At 36.3% G+C, this 26,833-nt stretch overlaps 1 protein-coding gene across 5 annotated transcripts in view; it reads right to left on the minus strand.

Moving 5' to 3' along the window:
• Positions 1 to 26,427, minus strand: part of GLRA2 (glycine receptor alpha 2) — a 121,241-nt gene extending 94,814 nt beyond the window's left edge. The window contains exons 1-4 of one of the 5 annotated variants that reach the window (XM_015886733.2): positions 26,033 to 26,427; positions 23,672 to 23,805; positions 7,876 to 7,943; positions 671 to 894 (exon numbers count right to left, since the gene is read on the minus strand). In XM_015886733.2, coding sequence (XP_015742219.1) covers positions 671 to 894; positions 7,876 to 7,943; positions 23,672 to 23,805; positions 26,033 to 26,100 — 494 coding nt within the window. In that variant the 5' untranslated portion in view covers positions 26,101 to 26,427. Of the gene's footprint in view, positions 1 to 670; positions 895 to 7,875; positions 7,944 to 8,039; positions 8,108 to 23,671; positions 23,806 to 26,032 lie in introns of those variants that run through there. The other 4 variants (XM_015886723.2, XM_015886741.2, XM_015886759.2 and 1 more) reach the window with 4 other exon arrangements.
• Between the last annotated feature and the right edge of the window lie 406 nt (positions 26,428 to 26,833).

Raw genomic sequence — 26,833 nt, forward strand, 5'->3', positions numbered from 1 at the left:
CTGTTCTTGATGCCTTTGCAATGCAATTGATTCTCCACATATGTCCCATTTTATCAGATATAATCCAATCGTATTTTGACAAACTGTGTTTATCCATTCAGCCTAAATCCAGTCACATGACACACACTTCAGTGCACTTAGTATTCTAAAAGAAGCTTTCCATAATTCCAATTATTTTTATCTGTGAATAGATACATCCAATTACCTTGAGACTCGTGTGTCAAATTTGTTGTTTCAAGCCTATTTTTACTTGAGGTTTTCAGTAGCCACTTCTAATAACTTTCCCCTTTATTTTTGAATTGCCATTTTCAAACTATGGAAGAGTTGATTTTTTTTTTTCTTTGCAAGGGGGGTGACTTGAGCTAATAATGTTGATGGGAATTCCTGAGGCATATCAGTAAGGTATTAGACAACCTTAAGTTTCCAGCAAGGCTAGAAAGTACTGCTGTGCCACTTACTGTCTTGTGAGAACTAAAAGCTTAGCAAAGCCATGTAGGGAAATTTTCTTTCTATCCTGCTGTGATTAAATCTCATTTCGGTTGTACACACGGGGCAATAAAAAATTAAATATGTAAATTATGTTCTCCAAGACTAGCTACATCCCCAAAAAAACAGGGAGTAAGAGGAGGCAATGGGATGGAGAGCAGAAAAATAAAGTTAACTGCTTTACCTGATACTGTACAACACTTTTCCGGTCTTAGAAATTCGTAGCAGCTTATTGTCTGTTGTGACATCGTGGAAGTTTGCTCCCTTTTCATTGGCAAAGAATAGATCTGGTTTCCAAATAGAGTCCAGCATGGAGGGATCCAAATCCAGAGAATCATCAGGATATTCGCTGTAAGCCAGGCGTGAATCGTTCCACTGCTGTCTCAAAAAAATGTTCACTCTGTAGTCCTACAGAAATGCCATGTAAAAAGGTTATTAAGCCACTTAGAAAAACTGGAAACTCACTTTACTTTTCTTTATGCTCTTAGACTTATTTCAGCATTATGGAAAAGGTTTATGCTAACCTTTGGATGCAAGAGTTGTCATTTGAAAATAAAGCAGTCTGGACATCGTACTGAATCAAACAAACATGGCTGGTACATTTTCCAAATTAAAATTACTTCAGTTATGAAGAAAATATCAACTGCAACCTCCAGTGTTAAATATAACCCCCTTTCAAATACTATGGATTATCCCAGTGGTATTTAGAAAGTTAAAAAGCACTGTGGTTAGCTACATACAATTTCAACAAATTTGTTATAAAACTGCTAATTTAAATAAATTATTTCCAGTACGCAAATCAATTATTCCTAATGTACTCATGAATAGTTGCTAATTTCAGTGAAGCCAGATTTGTACAGAAGAAATTAAATCAGCACTTCCTATTTACTGTCTGCATCCTTTTTCCATCTACCATATGCTTTTCTCTGTATGCCTTTTCATTCACTCCTCCCTCCCTGAGTCCCCTTAAAAGTGTTCTAATTACATTCTTCTGTTCAGTGGTCTGTTAGTCACTACTGGGAAGACAGCAATTATATAAAGGTTCATTTAGAACCAGAATTTACACCATGTCGAGAACTAGCTATTAAAAGGGTGTGTGAAAAGAGCTTTTAGGGTCTAATCCAGAATCCAGTGGAGGGAATGGAAAACTGACAGTGCCCATTCTCCTCATCCTGTCAGCAAGTAAGAGCATAATCTCTTCTATCTTTCTTTGCAGTTGTAGCATATGTTTAACTTAAATTACCAGTTAGATATTCTATGAATACTCTCTTAAAAATGCACCTACTCTAAAGAGAAAATATTTAATAATATTTATATAGATCATATTACCTGAAAAAATACATTAGTGAATACTTCTGCCAACTGTACAAAGCTTAGGATTTGTTTTAGGGTAGCTGCAGTACATTTAAATGGCAAAATTGTACTTTTGACTTGGAAAACATATGAGACCTCATGGGTTTAGATAGGCCACTGAACTTTATAGTCTAAAGAATTTATCACCCTTGAAATGTAAACAAATATTCCCACTCTGATTAGAGTTGTGGAATGAGCCCCACCAGCCTTTAGCGTTCCCACCATTCTGTTGGTAGATTCATGATGAAGTGTGCTGCTACCTGGGCAGAATATTTCTAACATATAAACTAACATAGTTTTTGAGACCTATGGGATGGTGTTTCCCAGTTTCACTAGTAGCATGTATCTCTTGCTTTCTTTATTATTTGTTTTGCTGTTGGGTAGACGTGAATCAAAACATCTAATCAGAACAAGACAGAACAGATAGCAGCCTAAGAATGGCACACTTTTTAAAGATCTTCCAAAAGATTATAACTATTTGTCACAAGCCATTGCGCTCTTTATGATAGTGTTGTTTCATAACAGTTATCAATCAAGTTATTACTTGCCGTACTGAGCTTATAAAATATCATCAGATCTTGAAAGAACGCACCAACCCTGAGCATATTTTCCTTTGTTTTCTGATCTTAGAAACTGTCTTACAAGTCTGTATAAGACAGTCTTAGTTATGAAGACAGAAGAAATTTTGATTGTCTCTCTACTTAAAAGAAGGCAAGGGGTGTTATCAGTGAATGAAATAGCACTATATAATCACTAGAACTGGGTGTGTAACATTCTGGTGTTTTGTTTTGTTTTGTTTTGTTTTTTAATATGGAACAAGATATGTAACAAAATCCATGGAAAGCAAAGGTGTTTCTTCACCTGTGACACAGAAATCAAAAATCAGTCATGTCAGCAAACTGCTAAGAAATATCTAAAAATAAATATTCCTTTACGAATTCCTGCAGCTGTTGATTTCACAAACAAAAGCGAATCTGGAAAATCCTTATTCATAGAAGGGCTTACATATGATGATATATATTATACCAAAAGCATAAATAATGCCAATAGGATTATATAAGCTTCTCCAGTATATACCTTCATAAATATATTAGAGCCATCACATTGATACACTTTTTAAAGTTTTTCACTACAGACTGTGCTGTTAGAAACAAAGCAGCACCGCAACCTTTGTTTCTCTCTGACTGGCTTCACTATCTATAAATACATGTTTATTTATGTTTATATAAAAACACGTTAATAAGGAATAAAAATGGAAGTATAATATAACTTTCATATCATAATGCCATAATTATATTTTTACTCTTCTGCTTGTGGAATAAGCAGCCAGGAGGGACGTGCATTTACACAGTCAGATGTAATCATGTGTAGAATTTTGAATTTACTTTTCCTTTGCTAACATTGTTAACTATCTCCCAGAGAAAAACTCTCCTGAGGATGATATCTCAACATGGAGCTCAGGCAGCCTACGGTGTGTGTTTTGTGAGTTCCTGAGGGTAGGTGTGGGAGGACTGTAGTAATGAACTCCTACACTACCACAAGTACACCTGCTCCACAAATTCTTTCTGACAGCACCGCTGCTCTGAATGAGAAGCATGGACCTGAATTTTCAATCTCAGTTGCAGTACTGATGCCAGTGATAGCTCAAGGCAACTCAGATAAAGAGTTTTCCTCTGTTTTCAAGCCATAAGACCAGGGCAATGCTAATACACTAAAGGAATATTCTTCTGAGTAGTTTTATTAGATTTATACGAAGATTTAGGGACTCAATCCACAGATACTAAGTTTCTGTTACAGAAATCTAGAGAGAAACAGTTTTTCTGTTTTCCTCAGACTGGGCAAAGTTAGGGATATTTTCTCCACAGCCCCCAGGTTCTCACTCCAGGCCTTCAGCAAAGCTCTGCTGCCCTTTGGCCTCAGGCAGTACTGTGACAGAGTGTGCTGGGGAATCCCACTCCCTTTTCAGTGCCATTTTTCTGACGCTGGACATGCTTTGTACTTAACTGGTGTTATCTTTATTACCATCCTCCCCTCCAATCACATTGGTACCCCAAGTGTTAAGTCAGACGTCTGATGCTACCAGCAGACTTAGCTGGTCTTGCAGACGTAGGGGTGGCTGACCAGAGAGACTGTTCTCTCTCCCAGTGCAAAACACGAATGCTAACTGAAAAATAGTGTTCTAATAATCTATTTCAAGGCCATAACAGAAAAGGGCTTGTTTAACTAGACACCTAAGTATGTAAGGTGTCCCCAGTGACTTCAATGGGAGTCCTTTGTGCAGTTTAAACTGTGTATGTAAATTGCTCATTTGCTCAAATTGGAATCTAACAAATTGATTTGCAGTGTATGTTTTCTAGTGGGACTGTCATCCACACAGCCACAGCCAAGATCTGTTCTCCCTAAAATACTTAAAAGCATGACAATTCTTTTTCTCCTAACACAAGTACTCAAAACATGACTGGATTTTGATGCATTTATCTCAACAGAGAACCTGTTGTGTAGTCAGTCATTGATTACAGGGTGTAACCACAATAATAATATCCCCATAGTTAGTCATTTCTGTAATTAACAATTAGCCCATCAATGTACGAACTGCTCTTAGCTTCTCCTACGGCTGATAGCTAAAATATCCTGGTCATTAGTGAAACTGAACATCTGAATGTTCTGGGACTTTGCCCAGCCTGATGTAGATTACTCATCTGTGATATTCAACAGCAGTGAATTTTCTGCTGAATTCTGCACTTATGAATGCTTCTAAATATAGATATAAAGCTTACTGGCATAAGGCATGATCACAATATTCTATGAAGTTACCCAGGAATGTCTTTTTTTTTTTTTTATTACTATTATTATTTTTTCCCCCTTTCTTTGCAAATTAGTTTAAATGATGGCAAGTAGTTCAACAAAGAAAATTTCCAACAATTCCATCTTGAATCTGGTCTGGCTTTTTTAATATTTTGGTTTGGTATAATATAAACCATTTTAATGTGGAAGAAACTTGCTTTTTGGAACAAATCAAAATAAATCATGATACTGATACACATGTCCCATGTGTACATAATAGTGCAGTGTGTCTCACACATTGGCATTTTGTTTCTGTAAATCTTTGGGAGCCAATCTCGTGAAGACAGTGAAGACCCTTTTGAAGAGAGCCGGCAGACAACTCTGTATCTTTTCTCAGTTAATAGGTTTTAGCTTTTAGAAGAAAATGCGTGAGTTGTGCTAGCTGTTCACACAGGGATAAATGTACTCCTGGTGTCTATCCTAACAAAAAAGCAGAAGATTCTCCTGCTAACATTATTGACAACTGATTGAATTTAGTAGAACTGGGACTGTAATCCTGTTTGCCATGTTCCTCCTGCTGAAAGCCTCTCTAAACAAGTTTTCATTTCCCAAGGTTTCAAGTGAGCTATTGCAGCTCTTCAAAGTTATATCTTGACATCGTCCCTTCAAAATATATATACGTAGTTTCATTAAGAGTCCCTGTTCCCTGAGGCCGGAATATCTCTTTTTGACTTGCAATCCAGAGTTTTAAGCTATTTTTTTATTTATTGGTCTAAATGATCAAGTGCATTTTATAGGGAAAACAAATCCTAGGAGTCAAACAAAACCCATTATTTATCACAAGGGATGCCAACATTTTTTACCACGACTGTATTTATTTCAGGAAAACAAAGCAGATGGAACAGCAATTGATGTCTGCCTCTCAGAGCAGTTTTTAAATATCATTAAACTGGTCATACTAGTCACTAAAGAAGTTACAGCATTAAGAAAGGCAATATCAAACCACTGAACTGCATCTAGGAGAACTTTTTCCACACTTTCCGGCATTATGAACAAAGCAAAATAAGAAAGCCAACAGTCTTTGTTTTTATCAACTTGAATGTTTAGCTGTTTTCAGCAGAATGTGTTAATGAACATTGAAAAGGTGCACATTAACATATTTGATAGACGGTAAAATGCAATGAGGGGATTTAATCAAAGCAATGAAGGAGTCTAATTAATGCAATCAGCATTAGGTCGTGCAAATATTTTCATTGAATGCCATCTTGTAAAGCCAGTGACGTGCAGGATTTTTTGCTACTTAAAGCTATGCTAATGTCTCTACATCTTAAGATCAACAGACACAGCTGGATAAAGAAGTCTACATTCATATCTTTCTTTTCAAACTCTTTAAACATACGACAGCAAAGTTTTCAAAACGTTGCCTGTTGATAATTATTTTAAATAAAGATTAAGGGAGTTTTCATATAAAATTTTACTTGGTTTTAGTTCTATTCTTCTAAGTTGTTTACAAAATATTACAGATATGTATTCTAAAATCTTGTTCTCTGTTTACTTTTTACTATGTATTTTATAGCTGTGTCATCTATAGAAGAATCTTTCCTACACTATATAAGAAAGCAACTTGTTTTAGTAACTACTTGCCTTTTGCCTCTGGAAAATGTTATTTAACATTTGTTATAGATTTTTTTTCAAGCAATTACATGTGAATAAAGTATTTTAATGTTAAATAAAATGCCTAAGTTAGAGAAAACATATTATTTTCTTCCTTGAGAAGGCAATAATTTCAAGCCAATTTTTATCTTATTTTATAGTAGAAAGCAGCTCTTTGCTGTAACTTAAGTCAGTTTGTAAGTAGAAGTTTATTTTTCTTTAAAAAAACTCAGTCCTGAAGTCCTACCTTTATTGACTCTCACTTTAAAAGAAAAAAAAAAAGAAAAGAAAAATAGAAAGAAAAGAAAAAAAGGAAAAAAAAGAAAGAAAAGAAAAAAAAAGAAAAAAAAAGAAAAAAAGAAAGAAAAAAAAAGAAGAGGAAGACGTGAAGACGTGGGTACTGTGTAGGAATAGTCACAGAGCAGGGTAGAGAAAAAACATTTCAATTGTTTCAGAAGTGTCCATAGCTGAAAATTGTGCCCTGAGGCAATGTGCATAACTCCTGCAAAATTTCCGTGAAGGTGAGAACTCACTTTTTAGATTTCTTTATGGAAGAGGAAACTTAGAGGATATAAAGTAAAACTGGGAATCTGTCACAAAATTGTTTAGAGAATGGGTTTAACATATATACACACGCACCTGATAATTACGATATCTTTATCACATGATGTGAAAACCATAAAAAAAATGTTCTTAGCATTAACCTCATGAGTCAGGTGCATGTATGCTTGAAGAAGTAACCACTCTTTTTCATTCATTGTTTGCAAAATGAGTTTAAAAACCTAAAAATGCACTCAGATTTGCTTTTCCTCGGCAAGTATTAAAGAAAATGAAAGTTTAACGTTTTAGCTTTCAGACTAAAAATGAAGAAAATTAGACAACAATTGTCAGCACCATTGTTTTTCTTATTATTTCTTTAATACTAAACTTCAGGTCTTATTAAAAACCTTATCTCATATTGAAATGATAATTTGAACTATTTAAATTTTTAAATATTAACATGAATTTTTGACTTTCATACTTATTTTATGGCTGACAGTGTTGTTTGAATTCAGTCAAAAGAAAAATTTCAGTCATCTGCTATCCCAACACTTTCTAGTATGATTTTGGCTTTGAAAATAATCAAGTCTACTCATAGCTATACTGTGCATTTATTTGAGTTACCAAAGTGATTTCTAAATTCAGAGATATAGATGAGTTAAATTGAGACAATTCTGGTACTTCTGTCAGCCCGGTCTGCAGCAGCAGGTAATTCAGCAAGGATTTTAAGACCCAGTCAAACACTGAGCCCTTGGCGAGCACCCCCACAGCTGAGTTCAAGCAACTTTTCTGCCTTTGCAGTGCTAACAACGACTGGGCAGACTGGCTTGGGCTTGCCTGTAGTTACTGCCATCACAGTCAATACAGACTATGGCATGGCAACTACAGACATATATTAAGACATGAGTTCAATAGATTTATATAATGAAGTTATTTCATAAATTTTATATTTTAATGTAGGTGAAATTAGTACATTTAAGAACCCACATCTAGAATATCTCTATTCTACATCACATCCCACTCCTTCACAAGATGGCTTCAATGACCAGTCCCACTCACCATTGTAGTTTCTGCTATTGAACCAAAGCTGTTGATAAATATGTTGCAGGTAACATTTACAGGAGGACCTGCAAGTTGAACAATAAATAGAAAAATTGACAGGTTGTGTTCATGACATATATTAAGTATTGTTGTTCTCTTGCCAATGGCATCATAGCACTTACCATTGTGGTTTCTGTGACTGATCCAAAACTGTTGATAAAAATATTGCAAGTAACGTTTACTGGAGGACCTGTGGAATGCAATAAAAATGTTGCAATATACATTGAAACAAAAGTACAGATCCCTCAGCCTCCGTACAATCTGGTACAGATGTGGCTGAAAATAAGCAGAAAGTGAGTTTTCCCAAACAGATCACGTAAACATCTATCAGAAGAAAAACATTATCAACACTGAATTAGCTGTACTGGTTTCACTGGAAGTTGTTAAATAAGTACTGAGGACTGCATCCTTCTAGGGTTTAGGAGAAGTGTTGTGTGAGGGCATGGATGTAGCATCTCTCTCTTGCTCTACAGCATCAGTGCAGGACACACTCCCTGTAGCAATGCAAGCACTATCTCCTTTTTTTTCTCAGATTGGAGAAATTACCTTTCCATGCCTGTCCCACTTTCTTCATCTCTTCAGTGTTAAACTGAAAAAGCAAAATATCACTATACCAATCTTTTTTTCCTGATCATTTATATATATGTATATATATATTAAATTCCAAAGGTGTATAGGGGAGTTATAAACATACAAAAACAGAAGGTACTAGCAAATGATCTTAAAACCCAATGCTTCATGTAACATACTGATTCTGAGTAAAGAATATAATTTTATCTTAGTCTGCTAATGATGAGGATAGTAAAATGTATACAGGAAATGTGGGCCAGTTGTAGCAGAAAATGAAAAGTAACCAACTGAGCATCAAAGTTGGCAACTATTTTTATTTATTTATTTATTTTCCTGTTGATTTTTTTTCCTAGGGAAGTTGATGTTATTATTCCAGGGAAGGAATTGTGTAGGTATTAAACACTGTAAAGAAGTATTGTATAAAAAGAACACACCCCATTGCTTTTTCCAGTGCATGATTTCACATACTCACATTTCATCCTACCGTGTTTTTCAAATCTAATTGTCCATTTAAAATAAAAGCAGTAAATTTCTGTGAAGTATACCCAAGTTTTCTGAACAAATCTAAAACTTTTCAAAGGTAAAGAATGCATTTAATTTGATTTTACTGCCTAAAATCTAATAATAATAATAATAATACGTTAAAAAAAAAAAGAAAAGAAAAAAAAGTATTATCTTTAAAGATTTGGGAAAGAATTAGTCACAATCAAATAGTGTTTTTTCACCTAGAATGAAGAAGCAGGCCGTCCAGGTGCTCTGCATGCACATCTGAGACTGCCAGTCATTTTTAGGTCATAAAGAAAATGCCTGTTTCTTGAGAATACTCAGGCCAAAAATATAAAGATAATAATAATAATTTTAAAAAAGGAAATAAAAATACAAGTAGCTAATGCCCAAATACATAAAAAGTAGACATTTGATATTCTGACAAGCAATCAATATACCATTTACATTCCCTGCATCTCACTTCCCCCTGGTTCTTCATAGAGTCTGTTGCTGTGGCAGCCAATGGGGCACTCCAATAAACTGTCTTCTTAAACAAGCCTGATGTTATAATGCGTCAGACATCTCCTGTGACTCTGAGGCACTTAACACTCACAGGAACTTCTCAATGCCCATTTGCAAAGAGCCATGAGTATACTGAATACTCCTTTATGTTTTCTGTGGCATGTTGCCTCATAGCTCCTGCACCAAAGGTGCACAGCTGCTACTGCCTGGCTGGAGAGTTGTTACAGTTTAACCCAACAGATGGCCCAGCACCAGACAGTCATTCTCTCACTCTCCCTCTTCCCTCACTCACCAGTGGGACCAAGGAGAGAACTGAGAAGATAAAAAAAAAAAAAAAAAAAAAAAAAAAAGTAGAACTCATTGGTTGGTTGTGATAAAACTATTTACTAAGATGGAGAAAAGGAAAATAATTATAACATTACATATATGTAACAGTATATATGAATGTATATAAATAAGTGGTGTACAAGCAATTGCTTGCCACCCCCCAGCCGATGCCCAGCTAGCTTCCCATCAGCAGAAGAGAGATGAACTCCCACCCTCATCAAAACTCTATCCGCATGATGTCATATGATATGGGATATCCCCTTGGTTAGTTTAAATCAGCTGTCTTAATTCAGCTCCTTGGGCCCTTTGCTGCAAATGGCATTGGCTCTGTACCACTCTGCTTAGCAGCAACTATGAGCATTGGTGCACTAACAGCATAGTTTTTTTTCTAGAACCAAAGCAAAGTGTCTTATCAGACACTCTAATAAAACCATTCCATCCCATCTAAACTAAGGTGAGTGAATCCTTTCCTTGTCAGTCTCCAGAGGGGGTGAATCCATCTCAGCATCTGTGGGAGTCCCCATGCTGAGTGGTAAATGCTGAAAGATGAATGATGAACCAAACCCAGCTGTTAACTGCGGTTCTTGATAGTAATCTCCAGCTTTGATAACATGTGGCCCCAAAGCTTCCTTCATTTGGCAAGCTCATGAAAAGATTCATTTGTAGTCTTGCACTGGAAATCATTCCAACTGCAATTAATCATTTCTGCATTATCTTATCTATCCCAGCTCTGTGGTTTTGGTGCATTGTGCCCAGACTGCACCTGGCAGCCTTCTTCTCTTCACATTAATTTCAACCACGTAGCTAAAACGTCTATAGTAGGAGTATTATTAAAAAAAAATATTGCATTTGGAAAAATGCATTTGGGGAAGCACCAAACACAGCATAGCCAACCAGTCAAAAGAGGTTCCTTAGGGTTGGTGCAGACTTGCACAGACTTGTGTTCAGTTCCGTTCCCTACAACATGAAAAGGATGTTAAGGTCCTTGGAAGCATTCAGAGGATGGCAACAGGGCTGGTAATGGCTGAAGTCAGATCTTGTGAGGAGGGGTTGAGGGTGCACTGGGCTGTCCAGCCTGGAGAAGAGGAGGCCAAGAGGTACCTCACCCCTCCCTGCAGCACTCTGAGAAGGGAAAGCATAGGAAGGTGTTGGGTTCTTCTCCTGGGAATCTGGCAAACTGGGAATGGCATAAAGGTGAGATCCAGGAGCAGGACCAAAGGACAAAGTGAGAGGACAGCAATCCCATTAAAAACTGGGCATCCCCTTATCTGTGGAGTGGGGATTTTTCATCTAGGCTTAAATGAGGGATGGCAGTGAAATGTGGGTGAATGCAGGACCAGGATTTGCATGCTGACCTGAGAGCTGATATCACAGATCCCAGAACAGCAGCATAAGGCAGAATTTGGTGAAGACAGTATTCTAAGTTTCAAGTTCTGGATGTAAATGAAGTATTAGAATCCATTTATTTTCCAACAACCCAGAAAGCTTCCAGTATCCAACACAGTTCTTATGAGACCTGACACAGATGTCTCCCATGGAGGACCCTGTTTTTTGCAGCTGCAGTGCTATATCTACCCAAATTATCACTTCAAGAGTTTGCCAGTGCATCTCTTCATGACCCTGCAGGTACATCCCTGAACTACTGCTGGGTCACCATAGCTGCCATGGTCATTAAGCAGAAGTAAGCTACTTATTCTTCTAGTTTCCTCCCTCCTTTGACTGAGGCAAGCAGGACAAGGGCTGGAGAGGTGCTATCAAATGCTATCTGAGCCAGTCCTGTGGAGATGGACCATGTAAAAATGGGGGGCTTTGATGCTCTGGAAAACTTCCTCTGAGGAACAGGGGTCCATAAAACAGGATCCACAGCACAGGTAGTCCTTATTACATGTGTCTACATAAGCCTTCTCCTCCCTTTACCCTTCTTTCTGCCTTTAGGAAAATAGACTTTTTTTCTCCATTTTTCCTTCATCATCATCTCATGTGTGTCTCAACAACAAAGGAAATTGCCAGTCACGGGAAGCAAAATAAATGACTCTGGGACAATGCAATCACATTAAGACCTGAATATCCAGATGACACTTCCTGCTGGGGAGTGATACCTTCCATTCAGGGCACTGATTTTCAATGGGATTTCTGAGGATTACATCATTCCAACTCCCTAAGTGTGACTATGCTCAGTGAACTGAAAATTTGTTGTGCTTTAGAAGTATTCTCCACAATCCAGCATAGCGATGTTTCCATCGCTTTTATTCTCTATTAATGGCAATTGTACCTATTAAAGGAAATAAATGATAAAAAGGGAATCTCGCAAGGGCAAAGATTTCCAGAACCTCTGAAAAACAGTAGTTGTATGGTATTTTGCACTGATGCAACTTAACTGGGGAAAAGAAGCCAAATAAAGCTGAAATTATTGTTCTGCTTCATCAAGCTAAAACCAACATACTTGGAAAGTTCATCTGTCATATACAATAACTTAGCTTTCTGAGAATGCCGATTCTTCTGGTGGGAACATAGCAACAGTTTTGGGTGCTCACTGTTGCGTCTGAGACTCAGAATCATTTTCTGTGATGTCAATATATATTTATGAAGAAAAGAACAAGGCTAAGAGCCACAAAGGCACTCACAGATCCAGAGCCAAATCTGCAGTGATTTTAGCTGTCTAAATCCTACTTAGGTATCTCATTCCTATGAATATCATTGAGCCCAAATACTATCAAATAGCTAAGGAATCTACTTGAGTATTCTATTTATTGCAGTGATATCTGTGGAGTGCTCTGCGCAAAGTAGGTGACACTGAACACAGCCAGCAGGAAAGCATTACAGTTAGCTTTCCCCCTAGTTTTCTTAGTTATGCTCATTTCCAGAAGTGCATTTATAGGCACACATACAAATACAAATAAGCAAAATGACATTAGGTATTTTTTTTCTTTTACAGCAAGATTTAAGCTACTTTCTTCGTTTGCTTAACTTTAGAAAGCAAAAATGCAATCTTACAACATAACATCAATATAAAAAGGCCACATTACATTTCGAAATTGAAAGCCTTTCTTCTGCAATGTACTACTGGAGACTTACAAGCCAAGTATTCCAATGATTGTCAGATCCAGGTGACTACAGAATGAGTCAGAGAAGGAGACAGTCTCTGGGGAAGTACAGCTAAAGCCACCTATATATACACTGACACAGTCTGAGGTCAAACAATGAGTAATCAACTTCTGAAGTGGTTTGTGAGTTTTCAGCTGTGGGACTATTGCTGAAAGTAACAGGAGTCATGCTGCTGAAATCCTATCAGAGCTTCATGGAAGGAGAATTCCTGCTAAGATGCATTTTGTGAGCCTGAAAGTGCCTGTGAAAATTGTTGGATTGGTGTGCCTCACAGTCAGTGAATGCCTCTATCCTCAGACTGAGCGCTGGAGGAGGAAGGTGAGCCTCACACTACAAAACCTCTTCAGCCCTGCATTTAGTGTTACAGTATAGTCCATACAATGTGTTCATTCATTCCTGCCTCTTTCTGCTCAGGATGATAACAGAAACTTATATTGCTGTCAGCTCTGGGGTTCAGTAAGATATTTCCACACAGGTTTATCTAACAGAGAATGTACAAGAACAGTTTTCAGGCACTATTTCATTTCAAACCCCAAACCAGGAGCTTAGAAATGAAAAGTCCTTTAAACAGTTGATATGGTGCTGATTTATCCAGCTAACATGAGTTAATCTACAATGAGCATGTAACTAATGACTGTATAAAGGCACTGGGTCTGGCTCTCACATAGGTGGTTTGAGGGCTGCTGCCAGCGTAGTCATGGCAGGTTGGAATCGACTGGTGTTACAGCTCCTGCTGAGCTCTATATCGTCTCTGTGCTGCACAAAGAATCTCCAAGCAAATTACTTGAAATCTAGCTGAGATACTTCTGCCCAAGCCTCAGCCATACCTTGTGGAAGAGTGCAGCCAGCCCCAAAACTAAAGCCTTACACAAGCAAATGAGCTTGTGGAAATAAATTAAAAACAAACAAACAAAACAAAACAAGCAAAAAAAAAAAAATTGAATCAGAAGTCTTTAATACAAAAGATTTCCAGTTGTAACTAGAAGCTACAGTATAAAGTTACTTAGCAGCTATGTCAACTGTGAAAGTATTCAAATGAATAATTTTTCACATGTTCATCAAACTGTTATACTTCTTTTCAGAGCTCTCCTCTCTTCTTTCATATTCTTCCATTTCAGGCAGATATGAGAACCTCACTATGAGGCATTTATATCTTAAATCTTTCTTCCTCCAATGCCAGAGGGCAATCAGTGCTATTTGGTGGAATTGAATTGTTAGCTTTTCTTATGACATGAAAAGAGCCAGGCCCTACTTGTTTTGTACTTTTTTTTTTAATCACTATGTTATCTTCAACAAAGTGAGCAAATGGAAAAGCTCTCAGGCTCACTGGGATCAGGTAGCAGAGATGCTCATTGCATACTATTCTGCGAAGCAGGTTGTTTTGCATTAATGAAGGCCGAGCTCCTCGTTGATGATCAGCATGTGAACTGCATAACATGTGCAGAGGTCTGGGACACATTTTAATGTGGTTAAATAAAATATGGTATTACATTTCTAGTCATGAAGCCTGAACTCCAGCATAGGGCCAGCCAAACTCCTCCTGGGTAATCTTATTTTTAATAATATTTTATAAATTCAATGTAGCCAGCTCATCTAAGAGACCACATGGAACCACAAGATTAAAAACGTTCACCAAAAGGAGAAGTCAGGGGGAAAATCTACTTAATGAAAAAAATAGAATTAATAATAATACTGAAATTCTGTTGGCTCAGTCTAGGCTTTCATTTTCAGTCAGAATGAATTGCTTTGTTCTGTGCTGCACACTCATCTCGAAACACTTATTTAAAAAACAAAACAAAACAAAAAGAAAAAAAAGAAACAGAATTGATGCTCTATTCCTTTCTTTTAAAACATTCTTACTTTGTTCCCTTTCTGTGATTCTGATCCTGTACAACAGAAACTGATGGAAGCTGAGTGTCAATAGATATTGTCTCAAAAATGAAGCTCGGTCAATACTTCTCTCTGTGGCCACAGAGAGGCCTCAGAAAATTTAACTCTCTTTTTATTCCTTTGAGCTTTGTACATCACTTTATTTCCAATTCTGTCATCTTTTCCCTTAATGTCTTCATAATGTTCTTGCTTTACTGTCCTTTAAGGTATATGTGAAAGTTTAAGAAAAAGAGCAGTTTACACAGATGATGTATAGAACATACATGAACAATGGGATTTAGAGAAGTGGGATGGCTTAGCAATAGGGACAAGAAACAACAGAAAAGATCAGGAGCTGATATAGATGGCAAACTGCAAATGATCGAGGACACAAACATATATTCACCACATGTAGCACTATCGGTTTTCTTTCTATTTTTACCCATCTTAGCTGGTGGGAACTACCCATTTTGGACCTCCTTATAGTTCAGCTCATTTCTTTACAATCTATGCATAATATTACTCTGAAATTAACTCCTTCCTTCTGATCCATCAGCTGTTCTGTTGTACATTTAGCTCAGTCTTCCATCCTCTCCATTTAAAAATCCCTCGTCCCTCTGCTATATGGTCTCCCATATCCTGAATACCAAAAAGAATACATCTTTCACCTGAAATATATCCTTAAGACACTTCTTGGATGTCTTTCACAACCAATTTTTCCATCAAGTCACTCCGTATATAAAATGGCTGGAAGAATGACAGGGGAAATGAGAACTCCTAAAAAGTAGCATCTTATAAATTAACTGGCTTACTTTCTCGTGAGTATTAAGTCACCTGCTGTAAGGAAATTATGAGGCCCTTGATGCAAGATGTTCAGTGCATTGCTGAGAGGAGCATCACAAGGATTTCATGTAGGCTCCGAGCTCAATCAAAACTCTTCAGGTTCAGGGCATACAGTCTTTTTCTGCCATCAATAGTCATGCTGAGTAGGAGTTTACTACAAAATTTTCCATATGGGACTTAACCTCAGTGATGAGCTCATTGGCCTGAATTAAATCTGTCCCTAATTATTCATAATTCTGATAAAACTACTGAACTTATCTTCAACAGAAACAGGAAAAAAGAAAAAGGAAAAAAGAAAAAAAAAATAATACTATTTTGAACAAATAGTGCATTCCTTATCCCCTGCAAAACTCACCTCAGAAATATGAGAAAAAGAAAAATAATTCTCAGGAGTATGGAGCCAAAGAACTATGAAATTATTCTCAGGAGAACGGAGCCAAATAGCTGCAAAATTCTCACAGGTGCTTGTTTTTAGGATGGTTCCTATAACCAGAATGACCAACTTCAGACTGCTGTATTTGATAGGATAGCACTGCCTTCAAAGAAAAATTGCTGCAGTCTGAAGTTATTATGTGAAGTGGCCACATCTGCCTTCGTTTTCTTTTTAGTACATGGGAGAGTTTGCACATGCATTTATGCAAAAGCAATGGGCTTAATTCACAACCAGCATAAAAAGTAGCTTTGATATAAGTTACTGGTTTAGACCCATGCATGCTATTTGCATGTGTCTCTTTAAAAGAGTGAAATACTGCTTTAGACTGTAGTGTGAGATGTTACAGCTTCATTCCTGCCAAAGAGTTACTATTATTGTACTTATTATTTAGGATTTATTCTTTATTAAACACACTGGACAACAAAAGAAGAAAGAACAGCCTTTCTAAGACAGTTTTATTACCTGGGATGGAGGCATGAAGACAGCATGCTTTGGGAGTACAGTCATCAGAGGCAGCCTAACATAATGAGCATCCATCCAGTAAATTTTAATCCTATGTTTTCCCTAAATATGCTTGTCTAAGGAAAGCATATAACCTTTTCCCAGCTGTATTTCCTCAAGTACAAAGGAAGTAACATATAAACATGTTCCTCAGGCAGAAAATTTGTATCAATTGAATATCACTTACTTCTCTTCAAGGGAAAGTGCCAACAACTTAGCTACCCTCAGATATTCTCAATACCTTCCATACATCCCGGGGTTTTGGAGAGGCAGAAATACCCAGGAAGAGATATTAGGTTTCAGAAAAAAGCATCATAGCACTGCTGTGCTTCCCTGGACCAACAACTGTTTTCTATAGGCTGAAAAATCTTTGTCCTTTGACAGGTAGAAGCAGCTGCAATATGTGCATTAAGGGACCATCTGCCCCTCTCTTTCTCGGTAAGGTTTAGCTACCTCACTTAGTATACACAGTTCTGAGCACTGCCCTGAAATACATTAAATGCTAGAAAGAGCAAACAAAAATTTTAGTCTTTCCTCTAAAACAAAACCATTGGGCATAAGGTAGTTTCTAGCCAAAGCACATCTAGGCACATTAAGGAGCCTTTTTGCTTCCACTCTTTCATGCTACTGACACGTAGTTGAGGCAAAAGGAGTAATCAGTGTGTCTTCATGCCCTTGTAATACCTGAGGATTGCTAGTAGCTGGCATGGTAACTGAATACTTGATGATCTTCATGCTTTCAAGAATCTTAGCCTTTGTATTTCCACATATTTCCCATTTTATAACATGGACTTGTTCTTAAGAAGACTGGCAGATCACTATTTATGCCAGACGTTGTGCACCTCAAATTTGAGAGATGTTATAGCCTGTGCCAACCTGTCTGCATAATTTAGGGGGCTCTTAAAATAACTAATTTCTGTGATAGACTGAATTGCATATTTGGAAGCTGAAGCATCAAACATACATTTTCTGATGACTTAATCAGAGATTTATATTCATATTTCCAGAGGGAAGAAAAAAAGATAATGAATCTGTCTAATAAAACAGCACATTCTGCTTTATGTATACATATTCCTTCGTGCTCTATAACCACATGTAATAGGCTTTCAGTTGATAAATGTTATGCTTATAGTAAAGTAAGTGTACATGTTTTCATACATTCTTTATATAAATTGCATGTTTCCTAAGATAGGGAAAGCATAACAAGACACTTAATGAGTGACCCCAGGGCACTGGCTTCAACTGTATAAAATATTTAAATCTAAACATGACACTGAACATAATGGAAATAACACAATTAAATTTCAACGTGGTCAGAACAATAGAGTCTCCTGCTTTGATATCAAAAGACTTTGGATCTGCTTTGGCATTTGTTCTTCCTAAATTCCCTTGGCACTTCATGCAGCAGCAGACCAATATTCCATGACAAGAGCCAAATGCATTGATATATCTTAATTAAATCACTGGTTCTGAATAAAAGCTACACGCCAACATGACATGAATCATTGTGGCTAACTTTATAATTATAAAAGAAGACCATGGACAGATGAAGCCAAACAGCAATCGTGTTTACACTTCTGCAAGCTCAAAGCCTTTCTGAGTTGCTTTGTAGCAACTGAGGAAGCTCAGAGATTCATGGAATGAAAAAAACAATAAGCAGCGTAGGTAGTCAGGGAGCTCACCTGAGCTAGCTGCCTGGCCCCACCTGTCTAGAAGTCTAGACATAAAGTAACTGGGCATGAAGTTTCCCTAGCCTGTTGATGTTCTGTGTAAGAAACTAAAATTTAAGAGGGATGGTGAGAAGGACATGTTCCATAGCCCATCAATTTTAAAACACAGTGTAAAGGTTCCTTGCATAGTTGCAGTGAGATTGCCTGAGAACATGTACTCAGGCATGTACCAAGGCAAGGCAGGAGCAGAACATCAGTTTCTTAGCTAAATAGTTAATGAAATTAAAACAAACCAACTAACAAAACCCAAAACAAAACGCAACAACAAAAGCAAACAAACAACAGCAATAACAAACCCAGACAATATAATGTGTATAAAGAATCTTCATGTAGCATATACCTTTGCAGTAAGATGCCTATTTCAAGGATAAAAGTAGTTCAGAGGAATACCTCCCTAATAATGGATATGTGCACATTTCAAGAAATCTATATTTAGCAAATATGATAGCCTAGCCACTTCCAAAAACAGTGGCCATGTAGCTTCTTTCCTCCAACAATGAACCTTCTGTGCATACTTTACCTACAATGTGTACCAGTTTCTTACTATATGCTGTCTTGCTTGCATGGGATCTCAGTGCCTACTGGAGCTTTTGAGCTTCAAACTCCATGAAAAACAGCCCAATGTAGAATACTGACTGCATCTAACATCATGGGCAGTGGTTGGTACTGACTGAAGTCTGACTTTGGGAAAGTTGTTAACCACTGGAGAATGAACCACATCAACTCCATGTCTATGTCACATATACTATTCGTCTTTTGAATGCATTTATCAGCTATTTTTTCAACAGGCATTTATTTTAAAGTGTCAAGTTTAGATTAAAGTATACATCTGCAGACAGTGCGTCTTAGCTAGCACACAGAATTTGCTCTTATGTACTAAGTCTGATGCCTTTCATTTCATCTCTGTGTGTCATTCAGTAGTTTCTAATCATGCCAATTTAGCAGTTCATTACTGGTCTACTCAGGGGCCAAATATGTAAGCAGTGGGCCTGAATACATGGGAAAAACTGGCCCTTGGTGCCAACAAGTTATAGTATTAAAGTGCATTAGCCATTTCCTGTAACAGTTGTCAGTCTAATTTTCAGTAAATGACTTAGTCCATGTGTTTACTATTCAGATGTAAACCCACTGACTCGGCATGAAAATGACATTACAACACTGTAATCACAAACTAATCTTTTACAATGACAGCCACTGCATGCCCAAACTGCATCCCTCTAACATAACTTCTCCAAGTTTAGAAGCAGCATCTTGTGAGCAAGTTAATTCACACTGTGTTACATCATCCACTGTTAAGGGTAACACTAATGGGCACTGTTGCTGAAAATTTCCATGCAACTTCACAAAATTCAGAGTGCTACTTAGAAAAAGGTGGCTCAGTGGGAAAGAATGCTCTGAAATCATAGAGCTAAATTCAGTACAAAATAAAATCCCTCTTATCTTGATTGTTAACATTTTCTATACCTAAATATATCACACTCCTGGAGGACTTGGGGACAAATTCCCCTTTTCTCCATTCAGTGCATGTTAACCATGTACTTCTTAAAGCATAAATAATATAGTCATGCCTATTGATAAACAGTTTTCTATATGATCAGTTCCAGTTATTTTAGATTGTGAATGGTTTATAAGATGAAGATCCTAAAATGTAAAGGTAATTTAGTAACTTCTGAAGGTAAAAATTTGCCAAGAAATCTGAAATTCAAGCTGACTTTCCATCAGCCTCATATCCCATGTTCTAAATAAACTGTATGTTGATCTTGCGTACCATGCCATTGCTTATTGTGTTCTTGAGGAATCCTGAGGTGAGTACGAAGTAATCTATGATAGCCACTTCATCATCTTTGGCTTCCACTAGCACAAATATTTGGCTAGTGTTATAACATAGGTACCCTGCACTACTTCTGGCTTTTCTGAGAAATCAAGGTGAATGATGGAGAAAGCACAAGTCTTCACTCCTATTTTTTTGTTATTCTCGTAGCTTATCATTATTGAAAATGTATATTATTAATCACAGAAAAAGAATATCATACAGGTTTACATTTCATTATTTTACAGAGCCATGCTTAACTTACACTATAACTGAAAAAGAAAGAGCAAATCAAGTCATAGGATCCCAAAAGTATGTTTGCTGTCAACAGTAGGACTCTCAGGGACTTCAATTAGTATTAGATTGTAGTCCTCATATTTACATTTAAAAGTATTCACCTCCATGTTCTTACATAAATTATTAGGCTATTCAAATTCAATAGAAGATAAGTGTGAGATGGAAAAGTGTGCACTAACTATCTGACAAAGTGATTAAAGAAAGTCAATTCTGAGAGCTGTCACTCTGGCTGATAGTCAGGGGGACTGTCTCTCTAAGTACCTGGTCAATTTGTATCTTGTGTCAGTAAGAACCAGAAATCTTCCCTTCTGTATTCCAGTGATTGTATAAGAGAGAAAGATAAGAAAATAATCTTTCAGTATACTGCAAAAAAAAAAACAAACAAACAAGCGAACAAACAAAAAAACCTAGGAATTGATGTCTGAGCGCTTATGTATTCACCTGTTTCTCTCCCAGTGTCTTCCTGAATGTTCTACTTTGCAAGAATCGAGTAGGGAAAAGCCTATAACTAATGATGAAATTCTTTATCTGGATAAAACACCTTGTCCCAAGAAGCAGCATTTTCCTCTCTTTTTAGATTTTATTCCACAAATTAAACAAATAGCTGCTGCTTTCCAGTAATTCAGACTAGTCACATAAACACATTTAATTATTGTATAATTAGCTGTATAAGATAAAGGGGTTCTACTCAGCTTCCTTGCCAAGAATATCCAAATTTTCTAGCATTTTAAAATGCTTATCAAACTAGCAGAAAGTTAAGTAACTGACCTAAAGGAGGAAAAAAGAAAATCACCACAGAAATACATGAGTAGTGGTCCAAATATCTTCATCCACACTGTATTTTTTGAAGCACAGGAAACTAACATTTACAGTAAAACCTGGTAGCCGATCTCTAGCTTATGCAGTTCTTCCTACGGTCATCTTTTGTACTTAAAATTTCTTGTCTTAAAATATAAAATTAAATTAAGAATTTAACATTTCATATGTCAGTACAGTTATATGACTTAAAATGCCAGTGCTATATCCTCAAAAAATCTCACCAATTAATAAATATTAGAAATGGAAGCAACTTGTATTGAGATCAAAATAAAGATTCAGTTAAATAAATAAATAAATAAATATATATATATATATATATATATATATATATTTTAATAAGAATTAATTCCAAGCAAAGTAGATTCACGATGACCTTCTTGCAGCTGTACTCTAATTCTTTATAAGGAAAATAAATGCTATATAGAAAAAATAACATCTTTCCATTCTTTGAAAATTTTAACAAGATTGGAGAACTGAAGCATGGTTGTGCATCAAAATAACAATAACAAAAATGGTTTTCTGCAGAAAAGGTTTTCACAGGTGCAGTGAATTCAAAGCCACATGACTTAATTATCTAGTCCAGAAGAAAGCCTCCAAGAGGTCAGATATATGAACTTACGAAAAAAAGAAAAAACAAAAAAAAAAAACCACCAGAAGATCTGCTGTAAATTCATACTGCTGCTCTGGAAAAAGATTCTTTGCTATTAGGAGCTCACGTGTGCCAACAGGCAGCTGCTTCACATTGAGAAGAAGCAGCTTTAAAACGAGAAGAAGCAGCTTCACATTGAGAAGAAACCATGAGGCTCTGAGGGAAGCAGTGTCTTTCAGACAGCTCAACATGTACCTTATGTTGTACACACCATACCTGCTCTAATCATGAAACTATGAATCTGTCTCATGCCCTTATCACCAAATGCTTTTAGTCATATACTGAGAAGAGTTGTCCTTGTGTTGTTATATGAACAGGGACTGCTATACTTAACTGATTTTACCTGAGCTACAAGAGATGAAGCAGAAGTCTTTCTTTACTTTCCCTCCAACATAAAGGATGCAAAGAAGTTCTTAACAGTTGCTACCCTCACTCAATTCAGGCAATTTCTGGCTTTATTTGCATTCTCTGAAACTTCTCTGATACTCACGCACACACATCAAATGAATGCAAAAGCCTAACTCAATATCACTACAAGATAACGTGGGCTCCTGTTCAGGAAATTAATAAGCATTTTGTAAACTCTTCTTAAATTAAAACTCTGACTAGAGTTTTATTAACTTTAAGACCTTTGGATCTGAAAATCAAATTAGATTTCTCCTCACTTAGGCATGGTAAGCAGTCAAAAAAAAACCAACCACATCATTCCATATCTTGTAATTTGTATTTGTGGAACAGAGAGAAGAAAATGATCTTTGATCTAATTTAATTAAACACTTTTCTCATTGATGTGTAAGTGACTTTTTTCCCAACAGTTCATTTGCTGGCTAAGAAATGATTGTTTGTTCTACTCGTTATCTACTTCTGCAGCACTGCTAACAAGAAGCAGTATAGAAAATGTTGGTCAACAGAGCCAATAGATATGAGTGCGAATGTACATTAGCATTAGAGTTGTTTACAAAGGAAGAGTTTTATTAATTTTTAAAGTATAACTGCATTTCAAGCTTTGAACTGGATTGAAGGGCCAGTTTTGGAGGAATTAGAGAACTCTTCAAAAGAGCTAAATATATATTTACAATGAAAACTTTCCTCAGAGCTCTCTTCATTTGAAGCTGAAAGACATTTGTGTTCAGAATTTAAAGGTCTATAGCAAGGAAAACTTTCTCTGACAGTAATGACTGCAAAAGAGGGCAGTTCACAGCCTTCTTTGTGCTGGAATGGTGGTGATGATTCTCCACAACCTGGTTCAAATTTTGGAAGAAAAGGAGAAAATCATAGAAATGTCAAACAGAACATGTTTTTGTGTTTTTTGTTAGAATCATGGGAAACTTGTTTTGATCATTCAGTCAACATTAGCAGGATAAAATCTGCTCTGTGCATACCGTGAGTCCTATCTTTCTTCTTCAGATGCCACTATAAGGAAAACCACCATTCAGCATGGAAGTGTTAAAAGTTTTCATGGCTTAAAAATTTCAGGAACAAGTCATCTCAGTTACTTTTAGAAGGAAATCCTGTTTATTTTTTGGAACTAAAAATGTCTTCAGAGACAATATCTGATAGCTAAATGTTTTTGACCTACATAAGTAAATTTGAAAAGAGAGTTTTCTGTAGAGGAGTAACAGAGCTCTGTGCACTTAATACCTACACTGTCCCTTTAGTCCTCCCCTTGGAACAGCTTATCTGCATGACAATAATACCCTGAAATTATTGTAAAAAGAGTAAGAACTCAGATGTAACATCCTTAAACAAAACAAACAAAATAATTAATTTATCAACAGTCTTAAAAAACTTACCTTTAAAATTTGGTCTGATTCTAGCATCATACCCCGATGTCCTTCCCATCAATTTGTCCAAAAAATCTGAAGGAGACAGGGTCTGTGAGGGGGATTTTCCAGATCTTGAATCATGTTCTTTACAGAAAGTCGTCCTAAATAAATTATTAGCCACCATTAGCTACTATTTAGCTAGTATATCATTCAAGTCAGGAAAAAACTATAACAATAAATAAAATCGTCTCAATTCACTGAATGCAGCAGTTAAGATTTTTAAAGAATGATGTGATATATTTTTAATCAGTAAACTTTATGCTAGAAATAAAAATGAATTTTGGATAGTGTGCATGGACACATTTTGCTGTTCAAAACAAACCCCTTCTCTTCAAAAATAAATTTATTTGAGCTCTAAAAATTTAGAAGATTCAGTCTATTTATTTATTTATTTATTTAATGTGTAAAAAAATCTTACATGGACTTTGATATCTAATTCATATCGCTGATTTAATCAGAAGTATAGTGTTAAAATTTATGCCTTTTAGCACTGATTCAAGGTGGTTGTAAACTTCTGAACAATAGCAGTCATCACTCATCAAGCAGCTCTGGTACATGTTGGTTTTGTTAATATCAAAAGGGAAATAGATGCAAAAAAAAAAAAGTTCTTTATAGATGCCTCACAAAGACTGAAATCATGCTAGTGAATATCTGGCTTCTTTACCAGGAAGGAAAAACAGGTTTCAGTCATATCTGATCTTTGTGATTTGTTTTAGTCTTTTTTTTTTACCAACTAACATCAAATAATAAATGATCAGTATGATCACCAGCTCATATTTATATTCAAGCTCCTGAACATGTCTGTTCTCAGGTGCTAAGAGTAAACTTCTGGTATCAGACCATGCATATGAAACTTGATATAGATAAAAAATTACATTTTTCAAGTACATTAAGTATTTCTGAAAATAAATAAATAAATAAATAAATAAATAAAAATTATGAGTTCCCCCAGATCATTCTGTAAGAAAAATAAACTAGTAATGAAATAGTCATATTTGGTGCTCAAAGACACAGATATCATCCTAAGGAGCACTATCTTGGTTTCTAAATAACTAATATGATATCTGTGCTTCATATATTTATTGAGCTACACAAAAAATTAATAAAAACACTGTTTTCTTAACTACTCTCTATTTAAATATTTGCCCAAAGGGAACCACTCTGTTTCAGGAGTCTTTCTTGTTCTTTTTTTGTGCATTTACATCTGAGTATAAACAAATAGATGTACGTGTGATCATCTGAAATCAGAAGCAAATATTACATTATTTATCTTTTCATAAAACCACCAAAACTGCTAAAAGTGAATAGTATAGTAAATCTTGTGATGTCATTACCCACATTTCCAGTTGCGATATACAGGATGGGATGTTGCTTTCTTTTTGCTTTTGTTGTTGACGTGACACTTTCACATCTCTAATTTTTAATATAAAATAGATGATATTTCTCAATTAAATAGTAGAAATATTCAGTGAAGATAATAAAAACTTGAAAACTAATCCATTCTAATTATTTTGGATGATTTTTTACAGACTGCTTCTGTCTCCTTTCAGTGTCCACTAGTGATAAGTTGTGCTATCATCTCATGTGTACAAACTTGTGAATGCAAGCATTTTTTTTCACTCTGACACTATACATATACATTATTATATATACAAAAGCATTTTGTATTTTACATGTAAATACACAGCTTTGTACATGAAAATAAGGAATCTCAGCTGAGGTGTTTTGGTTAACAGCAATGACTTGTTTGCCTTGTATCACAAGAAGTCAGTAGCTGAAGCAAAAGCTCATCAAGCGTTAGAAATAAAATAAAAAGAGAAAATAGAAATTAGAAGCAATAATCTGATGTACTGATACTGCAAATGAGCATAGTAATGGTTTAATTCAGCATTTTTCCAAAATCAGAAGACTGGATCTCTAATTTCGAATAACCACATCCCTGACAAACCTGGTTGATCATTTTCAGAGCCTGAAGAGGAGGGAACCAAAGCAACTTCCTACATAAGCTCTGGAGGGAGTATAAGGATTAAATAGCATTTGGAAGAAAAACTGAAGAAACTGCTTTCAGCTATATTGTTAATCAGTAACAAAGCATGTATTTGAATCAGAGAAATGGAAAATAAAAAATAGATCACCCAAACTTGAATATTTTTTGGTGTTTGTTACCAAGCAACGAGTCTCTGAGTGTAAAAAAGAAAGTCTATATAGAATGAACACAAAACACTCTCAAATATAGCAAACAAACTAGGTTAATGTGACGTAGTTTCTTTATAGTTACAGTTTCTACAGTCTTTAAAAAATATCAATACAAAGAGCCATGTTACCTACCTGAAGTGGTTTGTCTCTAAGAAAAATGCAAATAAGGTTGTCAAAATTTTCACTAGCTGACGGTTCATTCCTTCTGCTTTCTGTGCTGATTTGGAAAATATCCCAGAAACGATTCCAGAGAGATGCAGGAAGAAAGTATGCTGGTGCTGCCTAGATTCCCAAATTCAGCAATAATTTATTTTTCTTGACAATCAGGAAAAGAAGGTTTGGATCTCTACAAACTGGGGATAAAAAAGAAATGCCAGTCCTTGGAATCATGGTCAGGTCAAGCCTAGGCTCATCTCCAGCAGCCAACGCAAAAGAGACAAAGCATCAGACCTGGTTATTCCCCACCTTGCTTTTATTGGGTGAAGGGAAAAAAAAAAAAAAAAAAAAAAAAAATAAATAAAAAAGAATATAGAAAAAAAATTAAAAAGAGATTTAAAAAAAAGAAAAAAAAGGGAAGAGATAGAAGAGAAAACCCTACTACCCAAAGAAGAGAAAACCCTACTACCCAAAGAGTGTCACCCAAAGGGGAGTAGCGTTGAGAGCAAGCAGTCTGTTGCCGATGTGTTTTATTCCCCTTTTGCTTTGAAAAGTAGTATTTAGGAAGGGTGCTGGGGCTACTGGCTCGCTTCGTTCCACTCCCCTGTGGTCAGGGAGGTGTCGGTGCTGCCGTGCGGGAGCGAGAGGGCGGCGGGGGCTGCGGGGAACCCCAGCGCCTGTGCTGGAATGAGGCGGGTAGGAGCGCACAGCGCTATAAATTCAGCACTCGGACAGCTCCGCGCCCGCCGCTGCGCATGCGCCTGGTGTCCGATGGCT

This window comes from Coturnix japonica, chromosome 1 (genome assembly GCF_001577835.2).
Source record: "Coturnix japonica isolate 7356 chromosome 1, Coturnix japonica 2.1, whole genome shotgun sequence".
Taxonomy (NCBI): Eukaryota; Metazoa; Chordata; class Aves; order Galliformes; family Phasianidae; genus Coturnix; species Coturnix japonica.